The sequence below is a fragment of the Onychomys torridus genome, chromosome 2, assembly GCF_903995425.1.
Source record: "Onychomys torridus chromosome 2, mOncTor1.1, whole genome shotgun sequence".
NCBI classification, from domain to species: domain Eukaryota; kingdom Metazoa; phylum Chordata; class Mammalia; order Rodentia; family Cricetidae; genus Onychomys; species Onychomys torridus.
In genome coordinates, this window is record NC_050444.1 from 115,038,011 (window position 1) to 115,054,790 (window position 16,780).

Sequence of the window (16,780 nt, forward strand, 5' to 3'; positions counted from 1 at the left end):
CCTGGTCCACAGGGCAAGTTCCAGGACAGCCAGGGCTACACAGAAAAACCCTGTCTTGAAAAACCAACCCCCTCCCAAATCTTTAGATATTCACCTATTTGAAATAGTATATAATCCATTTACCAGTTCTTGTTGCTGCTTTTTCTAACTAATTTCGAGTACATAAAAAATGGAAATACTTTGTATATTTGAGAATATAACTTTTTGCTAGTAAAATTATATGTCTTCCCCCCTCCCCTTTTTCCTCTTTTTTTGGTTTTTTGAGACAGGGTTTCTCTGTGCAGCCCTGGCTGTCCTGGAACTCGCTCTGTAGACCAGGCTGGCCTCTAAGTCAGGATCCATCTGCTTCTACCTCCTGAGTGCTGGATTAAAGATGTGCGTCACCACTGCCTGGCTAGTCTCCCCTTTTAGTAGAAGTAAATATATGTCTACACGCTTTGCTATCTGTTCGCATTGTACATATAACACTGAGTTACATAGTGTCAGATGATGGGTGATGTGATTAGAGTTCATCAAAGGAAGCACCTTTCATGAATACTGGCTTTGACCTTAAAGTTTATCAAATGCTTTGATGGTGTTTGGGGTCTGGAGGCCAGCAGAAGCATTGCATGCTTTGAGTAGTTAAGAGGAAGTCTAAAACAGTGGGCTGGCCTGCCAGGCTTTCACACATACATTTCTCAGAACACTAGAAGACTCAATGGTGTGAAATCAGTGTGTTTCTTTGGAAAATATCATGCAGTGATGCTACTTAGGAATAGCTCTTCAGTGTTGGTAATGAATCTTTTAGGTACATTTGAAAACTGTAACAATTAACCAGATTTTATAGCTTTTTAATTTAAAAAAATTTTATCATTAGACAGTAAAGCCTTTTGCCTCTGTCAGACTGATATTTAAAATATGTGATTTAAGAATATAAGTTTGAATTTATTTTCTTATTTGCATGTGAATTTCTCAGCAAAACTAGTTTTTAATTTTTATTCAAAAATACTTTCCAGTCTAATATGAAGTATTTGGGAAGTAAAATTAGTTACCCCATTTTATTCAGCACTGCCAAAATCAAAAATGGAAGTAGTTGATAGGCATGATGACTCAGATGCCTCTAATTCCAGCTTTCAAGAGGTGGAGGCAAGAAAAACACTGTGAATCTGAGGCCATCTTGGACTATGTACTGAGTTAATTTCTCTGCGCTACATAGTAAGACCTTCTTTCAAAAAACAAGACAAAAATGGTGATAGTTTACTTAAACCCTATTCTGTCTCCTGATGTCCTAGGTGGACGGTGTGAATATTCAGGGTTTTGCCAACCAGGATGTTGTTGAAGTATTACGAAATGCAGGGCAGGTGGTGCAGCTTACCCTAGTTCGCAGGAAAACATCTTCATCGGATTCTCCATTTGAACAGCCTTCAGACAGAGGTAATTAATGCTCCCACCCCTCTCTTCATGGAGTTGAGTTTGGAAGAATGACAAAGGTATGTCTGGGAGGTTGAGTAGGAAATGTCCCTTATCTTGTGTAATGCAGTGATGGAGAGGTGAGCCAACCTGTCTCTTTTGCAGTCGTTTCCCTGGCCTCCTGCAGTGCACCAACCCAGTGACAGGAGGCAAGCACTGCTTCAGCAAGCCCAGAGCGCCTCTAAAGGGAGATGGAAATCACTCTTGATCCAGGACCTTCATTTACTTACACTTTGGCATTTCTCAAGCTTCAGATCCTAGATTGCTCTTATGATGTGTTTTACTTTAGTTATCTCTTGATTTGTCTTTTGAAGTATGGTGAAAAAATAAAAACAAATTTTTATCAAGAACTTTTTTATTAAAAGTAATACTTTTGTCAATAAGTTTATAAAATAGCAGTGTTCAGTGTGGAAAAAATATACAATTTTTTGGATATCAGAGGGTTTCTTTTGGGAGACAGTTTTCTCTCTATCATATGAGCTCTGGAGATTGAACTAAGGTCATCTGTCTTGGCAGCAAATCCCTTTACTGGCTAAATCATCTTCCTGGCCAGTATTTGGGTCTTTGTGGCATACATACAATCACACTGTGCTGTGTTATTAAAGGTCACATGGTACATGACTGTATTCCTCTGCTTACTCAGGAGCTCTGATTGGGATTTTATAATTTAAAAAATTATTCTATTACTTTGGTTGTATAAGTGTTTTTGTTTGCATGCATCTCATTGGCTCTTAGCCAAGCTATCTCACTTCCTTGTTACTGCTTGTCTGTACAGACCTCCAGGTCTCTATGGTTGGTACTGGGATAAAAGGCGTGTGTCACCACACTTGGCTGTTCCCTAGTGTGTCCTTGTACACACAGAGACCCTGCCTGCCAAGTGATTAGATTAAGGGTGTGTGCTATCCCTGCCTGACTTGTGTTAATGGCTTGCTATTTCCTCTGATCTCCAGGCAAACTTTATTTATTAACATACAAATAAAATCTCACCACATTTCAGCACGAATATCACCACAATATATCAACTACAAAAGTCCATCAACTTGGCACCCTAGACTCACCTTCACACTGGGTGTGGTGGCCATGCCTTCTATTTCAGCACTCAGAAAGGCAGATGGATGACTATGACTTCAAGGCTAGCCTGGTCTACATACCAAATTCTAGACCAGCAAAGGCTACATAGTGAGACCTTATCAGTAATAAAAGAGATTCTCTGTTGGTAACTTTGTGCACATTATTGACTAGCCTATCTGTGGAACTTCCCCATCCTCTGTGATTAAAACTTCGTGTCATTAAAGTCAGTCTCCTCTCCTTGGCAGCTGCCTTTTTACTGTTTCTTTGAGTTTGACTATGCAGAAAACTCAAATGGGTAGAGCCATGCAGTGTTTTTCATTCTCTAGTGAGCCAATTTTACTTCACATAGTGTCCTCCAGGCTCATCCAGGCTCTAACAGTGGATTAGATTTCCTTTTTAAAGAATCAATAATATTTATTATTTTTGTATATATACAGTTTATTTATGTATTTGTACTAAGTGTTCACTGAAGTGTCTTGGTTATTGTAAATAAATAATGCTTCAATTAATGATTGACATTTTTTATCCTAGTATTATGTATATGCATTTATTTATGACATTAGTTGATTAATGATCTAAAAAATACTATTTGAGTGGTTTTAAAGTCTCATGTTATAGTCATAGGAGTTTAATTGATTGTATGTTTGAGCTCTTTGTTGTTAAAACATTTCAAGCATATAGAAACATGAACAGAACAGAATGAAAACCCAGTCACCTTCCACTTAGACCTGACAGGTGCCATCTCCCCATATTTCTTCTGAACCATTTTAGAATGAGTGGTGTAGGCGTCATGGAAATATAGATCTTTTCTTAAACAATCATACTGTTATCCCAGCAAAGAAAAGTAGTATTAATATCTAATATCAAATACTTGGTACGTATATGATTTCTCAGTTGGTGGTGTCAGGGATATTGCTCTGTGGTAAAAGGATAAGAATGCTTGCTATCCACCGCAGCAAGAGCATACAGCCCTCTCTTTGGTGTTGGTTTCTTTTTCTTTGTTTCTTTTTTTCCTAAAGCTATATTGTAAGAAATCTATCGCTGTTTTGTCATGGACTTAACCTGCTTCTCACCTTCATTTTCTGTACTTCCTCCCTCTTTGAATACTGTCAAACTATTTTTTTAGTATTAATTAGTTAATTCACCAAAAACTTTAGTACTAAAGGAATCAGCTTCATTGAGGTCCTGCAAATTTGTGAATGGGAGTGAAATAAGCTTATATGAATGTGCTACCCGCCATAGGACTAGTGATTCAAGCCAGCAATTCTTGTTTTAGGAACTGTTGCAGAACTACCTAAAGTACCAGCCCTAACTGGATCCGTGGAAACAGAAACTAATTTGGGTATGGAAGCAGAGGAAATTGGAGAAAGCCTGGATAATCTAAAAAAGAACAGCGAACAAGACTTAGAAAAACCAGGTAGCCTTTTCTTTGGAGTACTTCGACGTTTTTGTTTATTAATCCTTCTTCCTCTATAGTTAATATGGTGTGGCATCTGTGGCATCGGACTCAGACCTATGAAATAAAGGCAGTAGTATTACACCAAGAACTTTGTAAAGCTACAAGTATCCGAATAACCAGGGAGCAACTAGAGCCCTGTGTAAAAGCAGTCTCTATCTGATGGAAGTCATGCTGTAGAGGGTCTAAGAGATTTAAGGGGGGGTATTTTGCTAGGGATGTGCCACCATGGTAGAGTGCTAGCCTAGCATATGTGAGGCCCTAGGTTCAGTCCCTAGTACTACCACCAGTCTCACCCCTAAATTTTTATAAAATGGGGTGTTTTGACTATAATCTTAATATGATCAACACGTTTGGCAGTAGAGTACCAAGTGTATTTTTGTTTAATCTTTGTTTAATTGTGCTTCAAATGCATATTTATTAGTATGCAATAACTATGTAGCATTTTAATTACTATGTATTCTTGTGTGCTGCAGTTGTATTTATATCTAAATATTGTAGCTGTCTGTTTATATGTAGAAGTGTTTCCTCTTCATAAAAGTTAACATGAAGTTGTATCAAATGACAGGCTGCTATATATTTATATTAAAGTTTTCAAATTGTTTCCAACTTTGACCTTTTACATTGTGTTTGTCACTTCAGCTGTTAGCAGGACTCCTGTTTGCAGACATGCTGAGTATAGCTCGTTCCTTCTGCAGAGGTGCTTTGCCAGCTAAGGAAAACTCCTGAAAAGATTTAACCCCATCCGTGGTCCAGAGAAGCGGGCCTTGGGCTCTTTGTATGTTAGGAAAGGTAGCTCAAAGGAAGATATTAATAATGTCTCACTCAAGGTCAAGGTTAGGAGCCACCCCCATTCACTTTTGGATCTAACTAGAGTGCAGTTAACTGTTACTATTTTAATTTAGTTGATCTCAGATGGATATCAAAAAACTAGGTGAAAATCAAATACATTTGAAATTAGAAATAGTTTTAGAGGGCTGGATAGATGACTCAGAGGTTAAGAGCCACCAATTGCTCTTCCAGAGGTCCAGAGGCCCTGAGTTCAATTCCCAGCACCCACATGGTGGCTCACAACTATCTGCAATGAGATTTGGCGCCCTCTTCTGTGTACATAATAAATAAATAAATCTTTTAAAAAAAGAAATAGTTTTAGAAATATGGTGTCTCATTGCTGTTGTCATTATTTTGTTTGTTTTTGAGAAAATTTATTACTGTATAGCTCAGGCTAGCCTAGAACTCACAGTGCTCCCATCTCAACTTCCCTATACTGTACCCATGCCTTTTTTGGTTGTTGTTAATTCCAAAAAATTTTTATTTATTTATTTATTTTTGTTTTGAGATGGGGTCTTACTATGTAGCCCTGGAAGCCTGGAATTTGCAATGCAAATCACAGACTGGCTTCATGCACAGAGATCTCCCTGTTGCTGCCTTCAGAGTGATGGGGTTAAAGGTGTACACCACCACACCCAGCATGTGCTCATGGTTTTTTGTTTTGTTTTGGAGCTAATGATCGAACCCCAGGTCTTGCGCTTGCTAGGCAAGTGCTCTACCACTGAGCTAAATCCCCAACCCCAGTGCGCATGTTTTAAAAATAAGTTTCACTGTATTTTTTTTCCTTCATGTATGAGTATAATTTCAGTTTGCAAGTTTGCCTGCCTCTTCTGGCTGCTCTGACGGGTTAGTCTCTGTCTCACCTGCATGATGGTTGCTTAAGATAATCTTGTTACTCTTGTGTCATCCCCTTGTACAGCTTTTTTTTTTTTTTCCCTGCTGTTGTTGCTGCTGCAAATATATTAACTGCCTTCCTCTGGCCCTTAGTCCTTTGAGCTGTGCTTTAAAATACATAGCTGTCTGTGCTTTCATTGGGTACCTGGAAGGTAAAACAGTCCCAAGGGAATTAAATCATCAGCATCTTCTTTTACTTGGATGAACTTTCTGCCATCTGACTACCATGTTTGTAAACTTAGAATTCTCTCAATATGTTGTAGATTTTGTTCAGATTCTTTTAGCAGACATGAAACTGCACCTGGAAGACACTGAACAGGCAAATTGTTGACACTCTTAAAGAATTTGGTAAAGGGGCTGGAAAGATGGTTTAGTGGGTATAGGCACTTGCAGTAAGCCTCAAAACCCAAAGTGATTCCCAGAACCCATGTAAGGCAGAAGGAGAAAGCCAGCTTCATACAAGTAGTTCTCTGATGTCCACATATGTGCTGCAGCTTGTAGACTCTCCCTCCTCCCCTCTACCCCACACTAATAAATTTTTTAAAAAGGAAGAAAGAAAGAAAAGAATTTGTAAGAACTCAGAGGTTCTTAAGGAAATATTCACTGGAATACATGCCACCCAAACGATTTTAATACTTATTTTAATAGTATCTTTGATTAGCTGCCCCTAAATGTAATCTAGCATATCAGTGAATATAGTTATTTCCTGGATGTTCTTTTGTAAATGGAGTAATTTAAGTTCTTTAGTGTTCATTAGTCTTAGTCTCTGATTCTGAAGTTAGCCTATTTAACTTAATGATTTGTAGTATGTAATTAAACGTTCTTTGCAGCCAAAGTGAGCTGCTCTGGAGATGAAAAGAGCTGATGCTGCGTGTTACATTTGATGGTAGGCAGATGGTTATGTCACTTGTGATAAGTGTTCTGTGACATGTCTGATCTTATAGCAGAAATGAGGAACTTAACTTAAAAAAACGTACAACCTTTTTATCCTCTATATTAGTACCGATGTAAGTCCAAATGATAGTTTTAGTACTTTGACTTTTATCTGTCAGGCATTCTTCAGATTCTGAGAGTCTGGGGAAGATTATACAGAGGGTAGGCCTGACACTTTAAATATGTCTGCTTTTAAAATGCTCTCACCTGTGTGATAATAACACCATTAAATCAAGAGCATTGAAAAGGTAAAAATATCCTGATAATTAAACAGAAGCAAAAGACTGGTGTAAAATTAAAGTTTCTACCTGAAGAAATTCAGCTTGCAGCCTTTCTGTCCATTCTGGCGTGTGGAAGCCTGGCTGTCGTGTGTCACATAGCTTGTTGATTACAATGCTAGCTCCATACACACTAATTCCAGTGGAGAGGTGGAATGGTGGTACTTTGAAAAGATTTACATTGAAATCAAATTTGTATAAGACCTACAAATAAAACAGAGCCAAATAAGTGAGATATCTACATAGAAACTATAATATTCAAGTTTCACTTGTAATTAATCACTTCCCCTTACCTTTAAAGTATTCCTGAACAAGTTTGTCCCAGGTGGCTTTACATTTTGTATTATTCTCCTGAGTCACTTTGGTTTACATTACCAGGTAGATTTAAATGAATACGTTTTTCCTTTTTACTCATTTCTCCCTTTCCTGCTGAAGCTGAGCTGTTATTAAAGAATTTGTTAAGTATGTTTGGCTCATAGCAGCTTCAACATTCTTTTTCTTGTAGATATATATCCAGAGAAAGTCCCAGGCTCTACAGAAAATGAGCTGAAATCCAGATGGGAAAATCTACTGGGCCCAGATTATGAAGTAATGGTATGTTAAAAAAATATTTTAATAGAAAGTTTCATTTCATGTTACACTCCTAACACTGTAATTTCAAATGACATGGGAGAGTCAAAGAAGATACAGGCTGCTTCTATTGTTTTCTTCCTGTCTTTCCTATTAGTGCAATCAATCAATTTTTAAAGCGTTTTAAGCTGTAAGAACAATTAAGGACTGTGCACAAACTTCAGTTACAATTAACAGACACTCAGTTCATGGTGAAGCCATTTAGGTCAACAATAGGCAGAAGAACATTAGGGTGAAAGCTGGCCTTTGAATTTATAACTTGAATCAGCTGCTTAAAATGGCTGGCATCTTTATGATTGCTTTTATGATCTGTTTGTTTTATTGTACACTGAAAGGGCTGTGGATATTAGTCCTATGTTTCACAAAGAATCTTACAGTTTTATGAGAAAAATGAAAGAATGATTATGAAATGTATTTAGAAGAACAGGAAGTAATTTAGGTGAGGTATGAGTTTATGGTGCCAGCAGGCCATTAGGCTTCCTTTCACCTGTTATTAGATTTGGCCAGTAAAGGATTGGTTACATTTCCCCAGTGAATCCACATGAAAGCAGAAAGCTGTGTTAGAAAAATCTCATTGGTGTTCATCAAACATGGCAATAAATATCTGTTGTCTTTCAAATTTTCTTTTTTGAAACAAGGTCTTGTTATGTAGCCCTGACACATTCTTATGTATATGGTCATTAATACTGGGTTGTCATTAATGCCTGACAGTGTATTTTGTGTTTGAATGTCTGGCCACTGTCACCAGAGCAGCTTTAGTGTCCTTAAGATGAATCACGTGGTCACTTTGCTGTTCATTCTGGGCCTGCATGCTAGTTCTTGTAACTGCTGGGTCTCTGGTTCATAGAGTCCTGTCACAAGGCAGCTACCTAGAAAGTCACACGTTCTCATGTGTATGTTCAGAGAGTATGTGGCTCACCAGTTAGTTATATGATAGGATTTTTATTTTCACTTTTTTGAAGCAGGGTCTCATGTAGCCCAAGCTGCCCTCATATAGCTAAGGAAGACCTGGAAATTATGTTCTTCCTGCTTCCACCTCCTCAGTTGTGGGATTACAGACGTGAACTATCATGCCTGATTTATGATAGCTCAAACTCAGGGCTGCCTGCATGCATTCTAGGCAAGCTTTCTATTGGTGAAATTATTAAGGCCACTCCACGTAGTTTCATGGGAGGTTTATTTTGTGGGGTAACTTACAAATGAAGGGATAGGTTGCAGGGTCTGGCAAAGGTATGGCGCAGTCCGGCGGTGTTCTCTGGAGAACTCTGCTCGGTCTACCTCCAGCGTCCAGGATCCCAGAACCAAGAGAGACCTCTCCTCTCGATCTTCAGCTTCCTCCCTCAGCCCTGCCTTGTGGGCGTGACCATTACCGAAGCCTCAGTGGGGGTTGGAACTTCCAGGCCAAGGCTAGGATGGCTACCCACTATAGCTTTCCACTAACAGCCATATTGGGGAATAAAGCTCTGTGATGGAGGGGTGTGTGTGTGGTGTTTGTTCAAGATTTATTATCTACTTATCAGATTTTTTGTTTTTGTTTTTGTTGTTTTTGAGACAAGGTTTCTCTGTGTAGCTTTGCGCCTTTCCTGGATCTCGCTCAGTAGAACAGGCTGGCCTTGAACTCGCAAAGATCCGCCCGCCTCTGCCTCCTGAGTGCTGAGATTAAAGGCGCAGATTTTTGTACATCACATGTTGAAGTAGAGGCTGAAAACAGGAGAGAGATTTTTTTGGGGGGGAGGGGCTTTTCGAGACAGGGTTTCTTTGTGTAGTTTTAATGCCTGTCCTGGATTTCGCTCTCTAGACCAGGTTGGCTCTGCCTCCCGAGCGCTGGGATTAAAGGCACACACCACCTCCATCCAGCCAGGAAAGAGTCTTTACAGTGATTCCTTTAAAGTTATAGGGATACAAGGTTGAAGCCTGCTAAGGCAGATGAGTAAATGGATGCTTACATTCCACTGTTCCTTATTGCACTTTCTTCCAGAGTTCTACTAATCTGATATTTTTTGTTTGCTTGTTTTCTGTGGAGGAGGGTCTACTGATTTGAGACCAGGTCTTATGTAGCTCCGGTTAGCCTAAAACTGTAGTTGAGGCTGAACTTGAATTCCTGATCCTCTTGCCACACTATCTTCTAATGCATGTCCACATAACTAACTTACAGAGTTTAAGACCTGAGTTTGAAGTTTTAAAATGACAATGCTCTCAGTTTTGTCAAGAGTTAAAAAAAAAAAAAAAGAATAGAAATAAATCCCCCCTCCCATAATAGGGTCTCACTGTGTAGCTCTGACTGTCCTAGAATTCTCTTTGTAGACCAGGCTGGCCTCAAACCCACAGAGATCTGCCTGCCTCAGCCTCCTGAGTGTTGGGATTAAAGGTGTGTGCCACTATGCCTGGCTAAGAGTAACATTTTTTGTTTTTGTTTTTGTTTATTTTTGAGGCAGGATTTCTCTGTGTAGCCCTGGCTGGCCTGGAACTCACTCTAGACCAGGCTGGCCTCAAATTCAGAGCTACCTGCCTCTTCCTCCCTAGAGCTAGGCTACAATTTTTTAAAATATATATACTGTGATTTTGCATAGGATATGGGTGTGCATGTGGCCTGGTGTGCATGTGGAGATCCGAGGACAACTTCCAGGAGTCAGTTTTCTTCCACTTTTGGGTTTATTTGAAGGGTCGTTAGGCCTGTACAGCAAAAGCTTTTACCTGCCGAGTCATTTAAAACATATTTACTTTATTTTCTGTGTAAGTGCCTGACTAAGTATATATGTATGTGCACCACCTGTATGCTTGGTGCCCACAGAGGCCAGAGGATGGTGTCAGACTCCTTAGAACTGGAATTATGGAGGGTTGTGAGCCACTGTGGGGGTCTAGGAATCAAACTCAGGTCTTCTGGAAATGCAGCCAGTGTTCTTAAATGCTGAATTATGTGTCCAGCCCCCTGGTGAGCCATCTTGATGAACCAAGAGTAAAATTTTTACAAATCTAATATAATGAAGATTTTATGAAAATTTGGATGATCATAGAATTTAAAGTTGGTATAGTTAGACCTTGATATTTGGCTCCATGTTTATAGATTCCACATTGTCACTGTAATTTAAACACATTTGCGGGAAATTTTCATCAGAACTATACAGGTACAATCTTGTTTTTATATCATCATTCCTAAACAATATGTTATGGCATATTTATGTAGCATTTTCCTTGTATTACGTATCATAAGTAGTTTAGAGCTGATGTCTGTGTATACACATAGTATACCTTCATGAAAACTTGAGCAACCTCTCAATACCAAAAGATGGATGTGTATGTGTTGTTCAGATATTAGTCTGAGTTTTATTGGTAGATATGTTTAGAAATGAATTTCTTGCAAGGAAAAGTACTTTACTGATGACTTGCATCTGTAAGTTGTTAATAAAATACAGCCCATGCAGAGGGAGGGCAAGAAGTCAAATTATATGTCACCTTCAGTTCAACTGCTGCAAAATTTAGGATGAAGAGATTAGTGTAGAGAATAAAAAAAATCAAATGTATTGATATGTACTATACTTATGGATTTTAGAAATACTGGATATTTTCAGATGAGTTATCAATGTGCTAGGTTCCTGATATATCAGAAAGTAGGAGGAAATGAAATTATGCCCATATAGATATGGAAACATTTTTCTTGTAAATGTAGGTAGCTACTCTGGACACACAGATTGCAGATGATGAGGAGCTACAGAAGTATTCAAAGGTAAGCACTTAGCTTTAAAATACTGCTGTGTTTTATTGTTGTGATGAGCTTTCTTTTTTTTTCCTTTGGAGCTGAGGATCGAACCTAGAGCCTTTAGCTTGCTAGGCAAGCGCTCTATCACTGAGCTAAATCCCCAACCCCAAGCTTTTTATATATTCTTGATGAAGAAACTGAGTGGCATGGCCTAAAGTCTCCAGAATTTAGTCGTAGATATTTTCCATAAGTGAGGTAAGCTCTCAGCTGTAAAAGATAGGAGTGGTTAGATAAAGCTGGGAAGAATGGAATCCGTACACCCTTTCCAGAAGCCGAAAAACTCAGGTTTGACTCTGCCACAGTCATCGTGAAGGTGACAGGTGAGTGGTATTGCAAGGAGCCTTTTGGAGAAGGTTTTTCTGTAACTGGGACCAGGGACAGGCTTTGAAAAGCATGATGTTTGGATGTTCAAGGACAAAAAATATGGTTGACTTGTGTTCGTTATTCTTAAACGGTTTGAGTTAATCTTTATTGCTGTCGAGAACATGCAGTCATGTAACTTGGACAGATTTTTTTCCCCCATACTCTTACTGTCTTTTCTTATAGATCAATTTGTAGTTTCTATTCTAGATAACCAGAACCCAAGGCAATTAAAAAGTAGAGAAGCCCTTTGAGTGGTTTTCTCAATAAATAATAGAAAAGGAAAGATTTTTCTTGCCCAGAGAGTTTCGAAAACACTATTGTACTCCTACATGAACCCAGAAACTGAGCCCAACTTAGACTCTGCATTTATATGCGGTGTTCAAAATGAGTTCTTTGGGGGCTGGAGAACTGGGTCATTGTTTAAGAACACTTGCTGCTGTTCCAGCAGATATGCTATACACACACACACACACACACACACACACGCACGCACGCACGCACGCCCGCCCGCACGCACGCACAGGCATGCACGCACCTCATGCCATAGTACAGAGATCAGTGGATGACTTTCCAGATCTGATTCTCTCCTGCCACCTTGTGGGAACTGAGGATTGAACTCATGTCAACAGGCATGTGAGCAAGCACCTTTTGCTGAGCTGTCTTGCTGGCTTGGGCTTGGTTTCTCAAGGCTGATAGTGGAGAATATTTCTTTTCTTCCTAACTCATCTGCATTTTAAGTCACTTCCTCATGGAGGCCATGTTGGCTGGCTGACCAAGCTCTCCTCAGATCTACAATGTAAAATCAACACTGCTCTTTACAGCTAGTTGTAAATTATTTACAATGTCATCTTTCTGACAGCAGTTGTTGATTAATAAATCCACCTAAATAAGTCGGGAGATATTTCATTCAGGAGGGGAGTAGAAAATGTAATAATCCGTCTAAGTTCAGTAGTTACTTTACTTTTGAGAGTTTTTCTAACTAGCTTTAAGCCTCCCACATAGCTGAAAATCTTTGGACACCCCTTTGGCTTTAAAATGTGCCTTGGACCTGGCTCAGTTCATCACAGCTTTCCTTTTGTTATCTGTTCCCATGATGAAAAGCACTGGGCCAGTATCGTACTTCCTAACAAGCAAAAGGGGACACAAAGCATGCTTTGTGTACATTTGAAGAATCTGATTGTGCAGGCAGATGGTATTCTCATGCCCTCATTCCTTTGTTTTCTGCTACCAACCTAAATCTACCTTCTTGCCTGCTCCGCCTCTGTGCCATGTAGAGTTGTGTCCAGTGACTGGTATGAAAAGATGAGCATTTTGATCTTGAGAACCAGGTTCTAAAATGCTACCCATACATTCAGCTCTTCATTCATCAGATGTTGATATCTGCTCTGCCATGTGCTGTGACATACAGTGGGGTTCTAGAAGAGATCAGAAGATGATCTTTACATTGCTGTGTTGGTGAAAGAAATAAGTCCTTTACTAAAGATGACGTGTGACCTGAGACTATTAGGCCTAGGTAGATCTAGGAGAAAAAAAAAATGGCTAGGAGCTTTAGACAGGAAAGGCTTCTTAAAGATGGTAACAGTTGGGTTGGAGAGGTAGCTCAGAGGTTAACAGCACTGATTGCTCTTTCAGAGGTCCTGAGTTCAAATCCCAGCAACCACATGCTCACAACCATCTGTACTGAGATCTGGTGCCCTCTTCTGGCTTGCAGTCATACATGCAGACAGAACACTGTATACATAATAAATAAATGAATCTTAAAAAAAAAAAAAAAAAAAGGATATAGTGACATTTAAGAGCCCTCACAATTGTCATCACTGTGACAAGTTCTTGCCATCTTGTCAATACTGCTATGGAATTCTGTGTTTTCCTGCTTCTGCTTCCTAAGTAGCTCCGATTTCATGCACACATGTTCTGGGTTTAGGAGATGACATTTTAGAGGGCAATTTCAAACATGAACCTATCAGCCTAATTTTCCTTGCAACATATATGAAAACTAAGGCATGTGGTGCTGGGGATGAAATGTAAATAAATCTAACATATGTCTTCATTAGTACAGTGTAGCTAGAGTTTTCCTGCCTGGCCCACAGTCAGGACAAATCTCTCTCACCCACCAGGCCCACAGTCGCTCAGACCCAACCAAGTAAACACACAGAAACTTATATTGCTTACAAACTGTATGGCTGTGGCAGGCTTCTTGCTGTCTAGTTCCTATACCTTAAATTTACCCATTTCTGTTAGTCTATAAGTTGCCACATGGCTCGTAGCTTACCAGTACCTTACATCTTGCTTGTCATGGCGGCAGCTGGCAGTATCTCTCTTCCCCAGCCTTCACTTCCCAGAATTCTCTTCTCTGCTTGTCCTGCCTATGCTTCCTGCCTGGCTACTGGCCAATCAGCATTTTATTTATAAAGAGCAATATCCACAGCAGTACAGCTCAGTGATAATTGATGGTTTTCTCTCTTAGGTACATGCATCCAGAACTTTTCGAATACAATCTTTCAAAAGCTCTTTCCCTTATATGCTGTTTTTAAAGCATTTAGTTATTAATTTGAGATTGTTTTTGTAGTAGCAGTTTTCCCCCACAGTGGAAGAAAAAAGGCAACCCAGATTGCATTAGTTTCTTCACGTTTCTCTGTTTTTTGTGTGTGTTTGTGTATTTGCAGTCAGTATACTTATCTGTTCGTTTAATATGTATGACACCGTTTAATATGTATGACCCAAAAAGATGTGTACTTTCCACCTAACATTTGTATTTGTTTATCTGTACTGATTTTTAAATTATTAAGGTTCATAGGATATTTTTCTTTAAGTTACTGGCTTATAACCTATTGTACAGTATTATTTTAAGGTGTGTTACTTTTGTTTATGTTGCATTTGTTTAACTCTGTGAAGCTGTGTTACTGTATGTAGGGGAACCCACATGCTGTGGGATGGTCTGTATGTTAACTCTGATTGGTTAATAAGTAAAATACTGATTGGCCAGTAGTCAGGAAGTATAGGCGGGACAAACAGAAAAGAGAATTCTGGGAACAGGAAGGCTGAGGCAGAGAGACAATGCCAGTCGCTGCCATGACAAGGAAGATGTAAGGTACCGGTAAGCCATGAATTAATTTAAGATAAAAGAAGTAGATTAAAAAAAAAAAACTCCCACAGCCATACAGTTTATAAGTAACATAAGCATCTGAGTGATTATTTTATAAATGGGCTGTGGGACTGCGGGGGCTTGGTGGGAGCTGGAGAGAAAAACTCCAGCTACAACAGTGCCTGTCTAAAACACCTGATTGACTAATAAAGAACTGAACGGCCAACAGCAAGGCAGGAGAAAAGATAGGCAGAGCTGGCAGGCAGTGAGAATAGTAGAGGGAGAAATCTGAGGAGGAGGAGGAGGGGGAGGAGAAGGAGGAGGAAGAGAAGAGATGGAGGAGAGATGAAAAGGAAGGAGCCAGAGAAGGAGGAGGACCCAGGGGCCAGCCAGCAACAGAGTAAGAGTAAGATTTACAGAAGTAAGAGAATGGAATAATTTAAAATTAAGAAAAGTAGTCAAGGCTGGTTGTGGTGGTGCATGCTGGTAGGATTTGCTGAAGGAGGCGGAGGCAGGAAGATCACGAGTTCAAGGCCAGCCAGGACTAAATTATTAAAAATAAGAAAAGTAGTCAGGAAATAAGCCAAGCTAAGGCTGGATGTTTATAAGTAAGAATAAGCCTCCAAGAGTGATTTATCTTGGAGCTTGGTGGCAGGCCCCCAAATGGACAAAAGAACCCCCAAAAAATCCCCTTTTAAGATTTGTGTGTGTGTGTGTGTGTGTGTGTGTGTGTGTGTGTGTGTGTTTGTGTGTGCGTGTACGCGCATGTGTGTATGTATGTGCACAAGTGTTTAGTGCTTGTGGAAGCAAGAAGAGGCATTGGATTCTTGGAGTTACAGGTACTCATGAGCCATCTGCTGTGGGTCCTGAGAACTGAACTTAGATACTGTGAAGATAACCAAGTGTTCCTAACTAGTGATCCATCACGCCAACACCCACCATAGCTTGTAAAAAAATGCACTTATAAGCAGGTGTGCTGCTTGCCTTTAATCTCAGCTTTTAAGAGGTGATCTCTGAGTGCAAGGCCAGGCTGGTCTACAGAGCCAGTTTCAGGACAGCCAGGGCTACTCAGAGAAACCCTGTTTCAAAAAACAAAACAAAATAAAATCCACTTATAATTGGATATTTGTGTCGTAAGTTAGCACCTTTTCATTTTTTCTCTCTTCAGTGTCTAGAGAAGATTTTAATGAGTCAATTAAAACCCATTCCACAGGTGAGGTTATGGGAGGCTGTATAAGTTGAACAAAAGGTATACAGCTGGATAATAACAGTGACAGACTGCAGCTTGGTGTGCAGTCACTCATTCCTGAAACATCTACAGTAGCATCTCCACTGTTTGCCAGAATCTGTGTTACCATTTGTGGGTAGAAATGCATAGCTCTCTGATCCCATGGAGCTCAGAATCTGGGCTTGGACAGGGCACTGGAGTAGACAGGCAGAGGACCATTTGATAGGGCTTTGTGGACCCAGAGAACCTTTGCAAGTGAAGAAATAACGTGAACAGAACTGGGTAAGTCTACTTGGTTATTTTATTATTATTCTTTCAAAGATTTAATTTATTGATTTTTAAAGGGACATGAAGGATGAGCTAAGTAGGAAGTCAGTACAGTGTTGTATATTTGAAAATACCATAATGAGCTGGGGAGGGTAACACAGCGCTGGGAGACTGAGGCAAGAAGATTGCCTTAAGTTCCAGGTCAAGCTAGGATATATAGGGAGATCAAAGAAGAAAAGAAGAAAGAAATTCAGTGCCATAATGAAACTCACTGCTGGTTATGCTGGTTATGCTGGGTTATGCTGGGTTAAATAAACATCTGGGGAATGACTAGGTTATCGGGAATGAGAAGAACCTGAGTTGTCAAATATGCATTGCGTAGCAAGCGAAGGATGTGAGATGCATCTTACAGTGCTACCCTGTCTGTTTCCAATTGCCACTGCCACTCTGCCATTTGTATTTTAATAAAATTTACTTTTCAGCTGTAAAAAAAAGTTTAATTTTTGTGTTTTTTTTTTTTTGTTTTTTGTTTTTTGTT

General features: G+C 39.5%; 1 protein-coding gene across 1 annotated transcript in view; it reads left to right on the forward strand.

Annotated features, from left to right (window-relative positions):
• Patj (PATJ crumbs cell polarity complex component) overlaps positions 1-16,780 on the forward strand; it is a 325,946-nt gene that overhangs the window by 46,166 nt on the left and 263,000 nt on the right. Inside the window, exons 11-14 of the mRNA XM_036177074.1 lie at positions 1,272-1,413; positions 3,797-3,937; positions 7,418-7,506; positions 11,210-11,266. Of these exons, the coding sequence (XP_036032967.1) occupies positions 1,272-1,413; positions 3,797-3,937; positions 7,418-7,506; positions 11,210-11,266 (429 nt within the window). The remainder of the gene's footprint in view (positions 1-1,271; positions 1,414-3,796; positions 3,938-7,417; positions 7,507-11,209; positions 11,267-16,780) is intronic.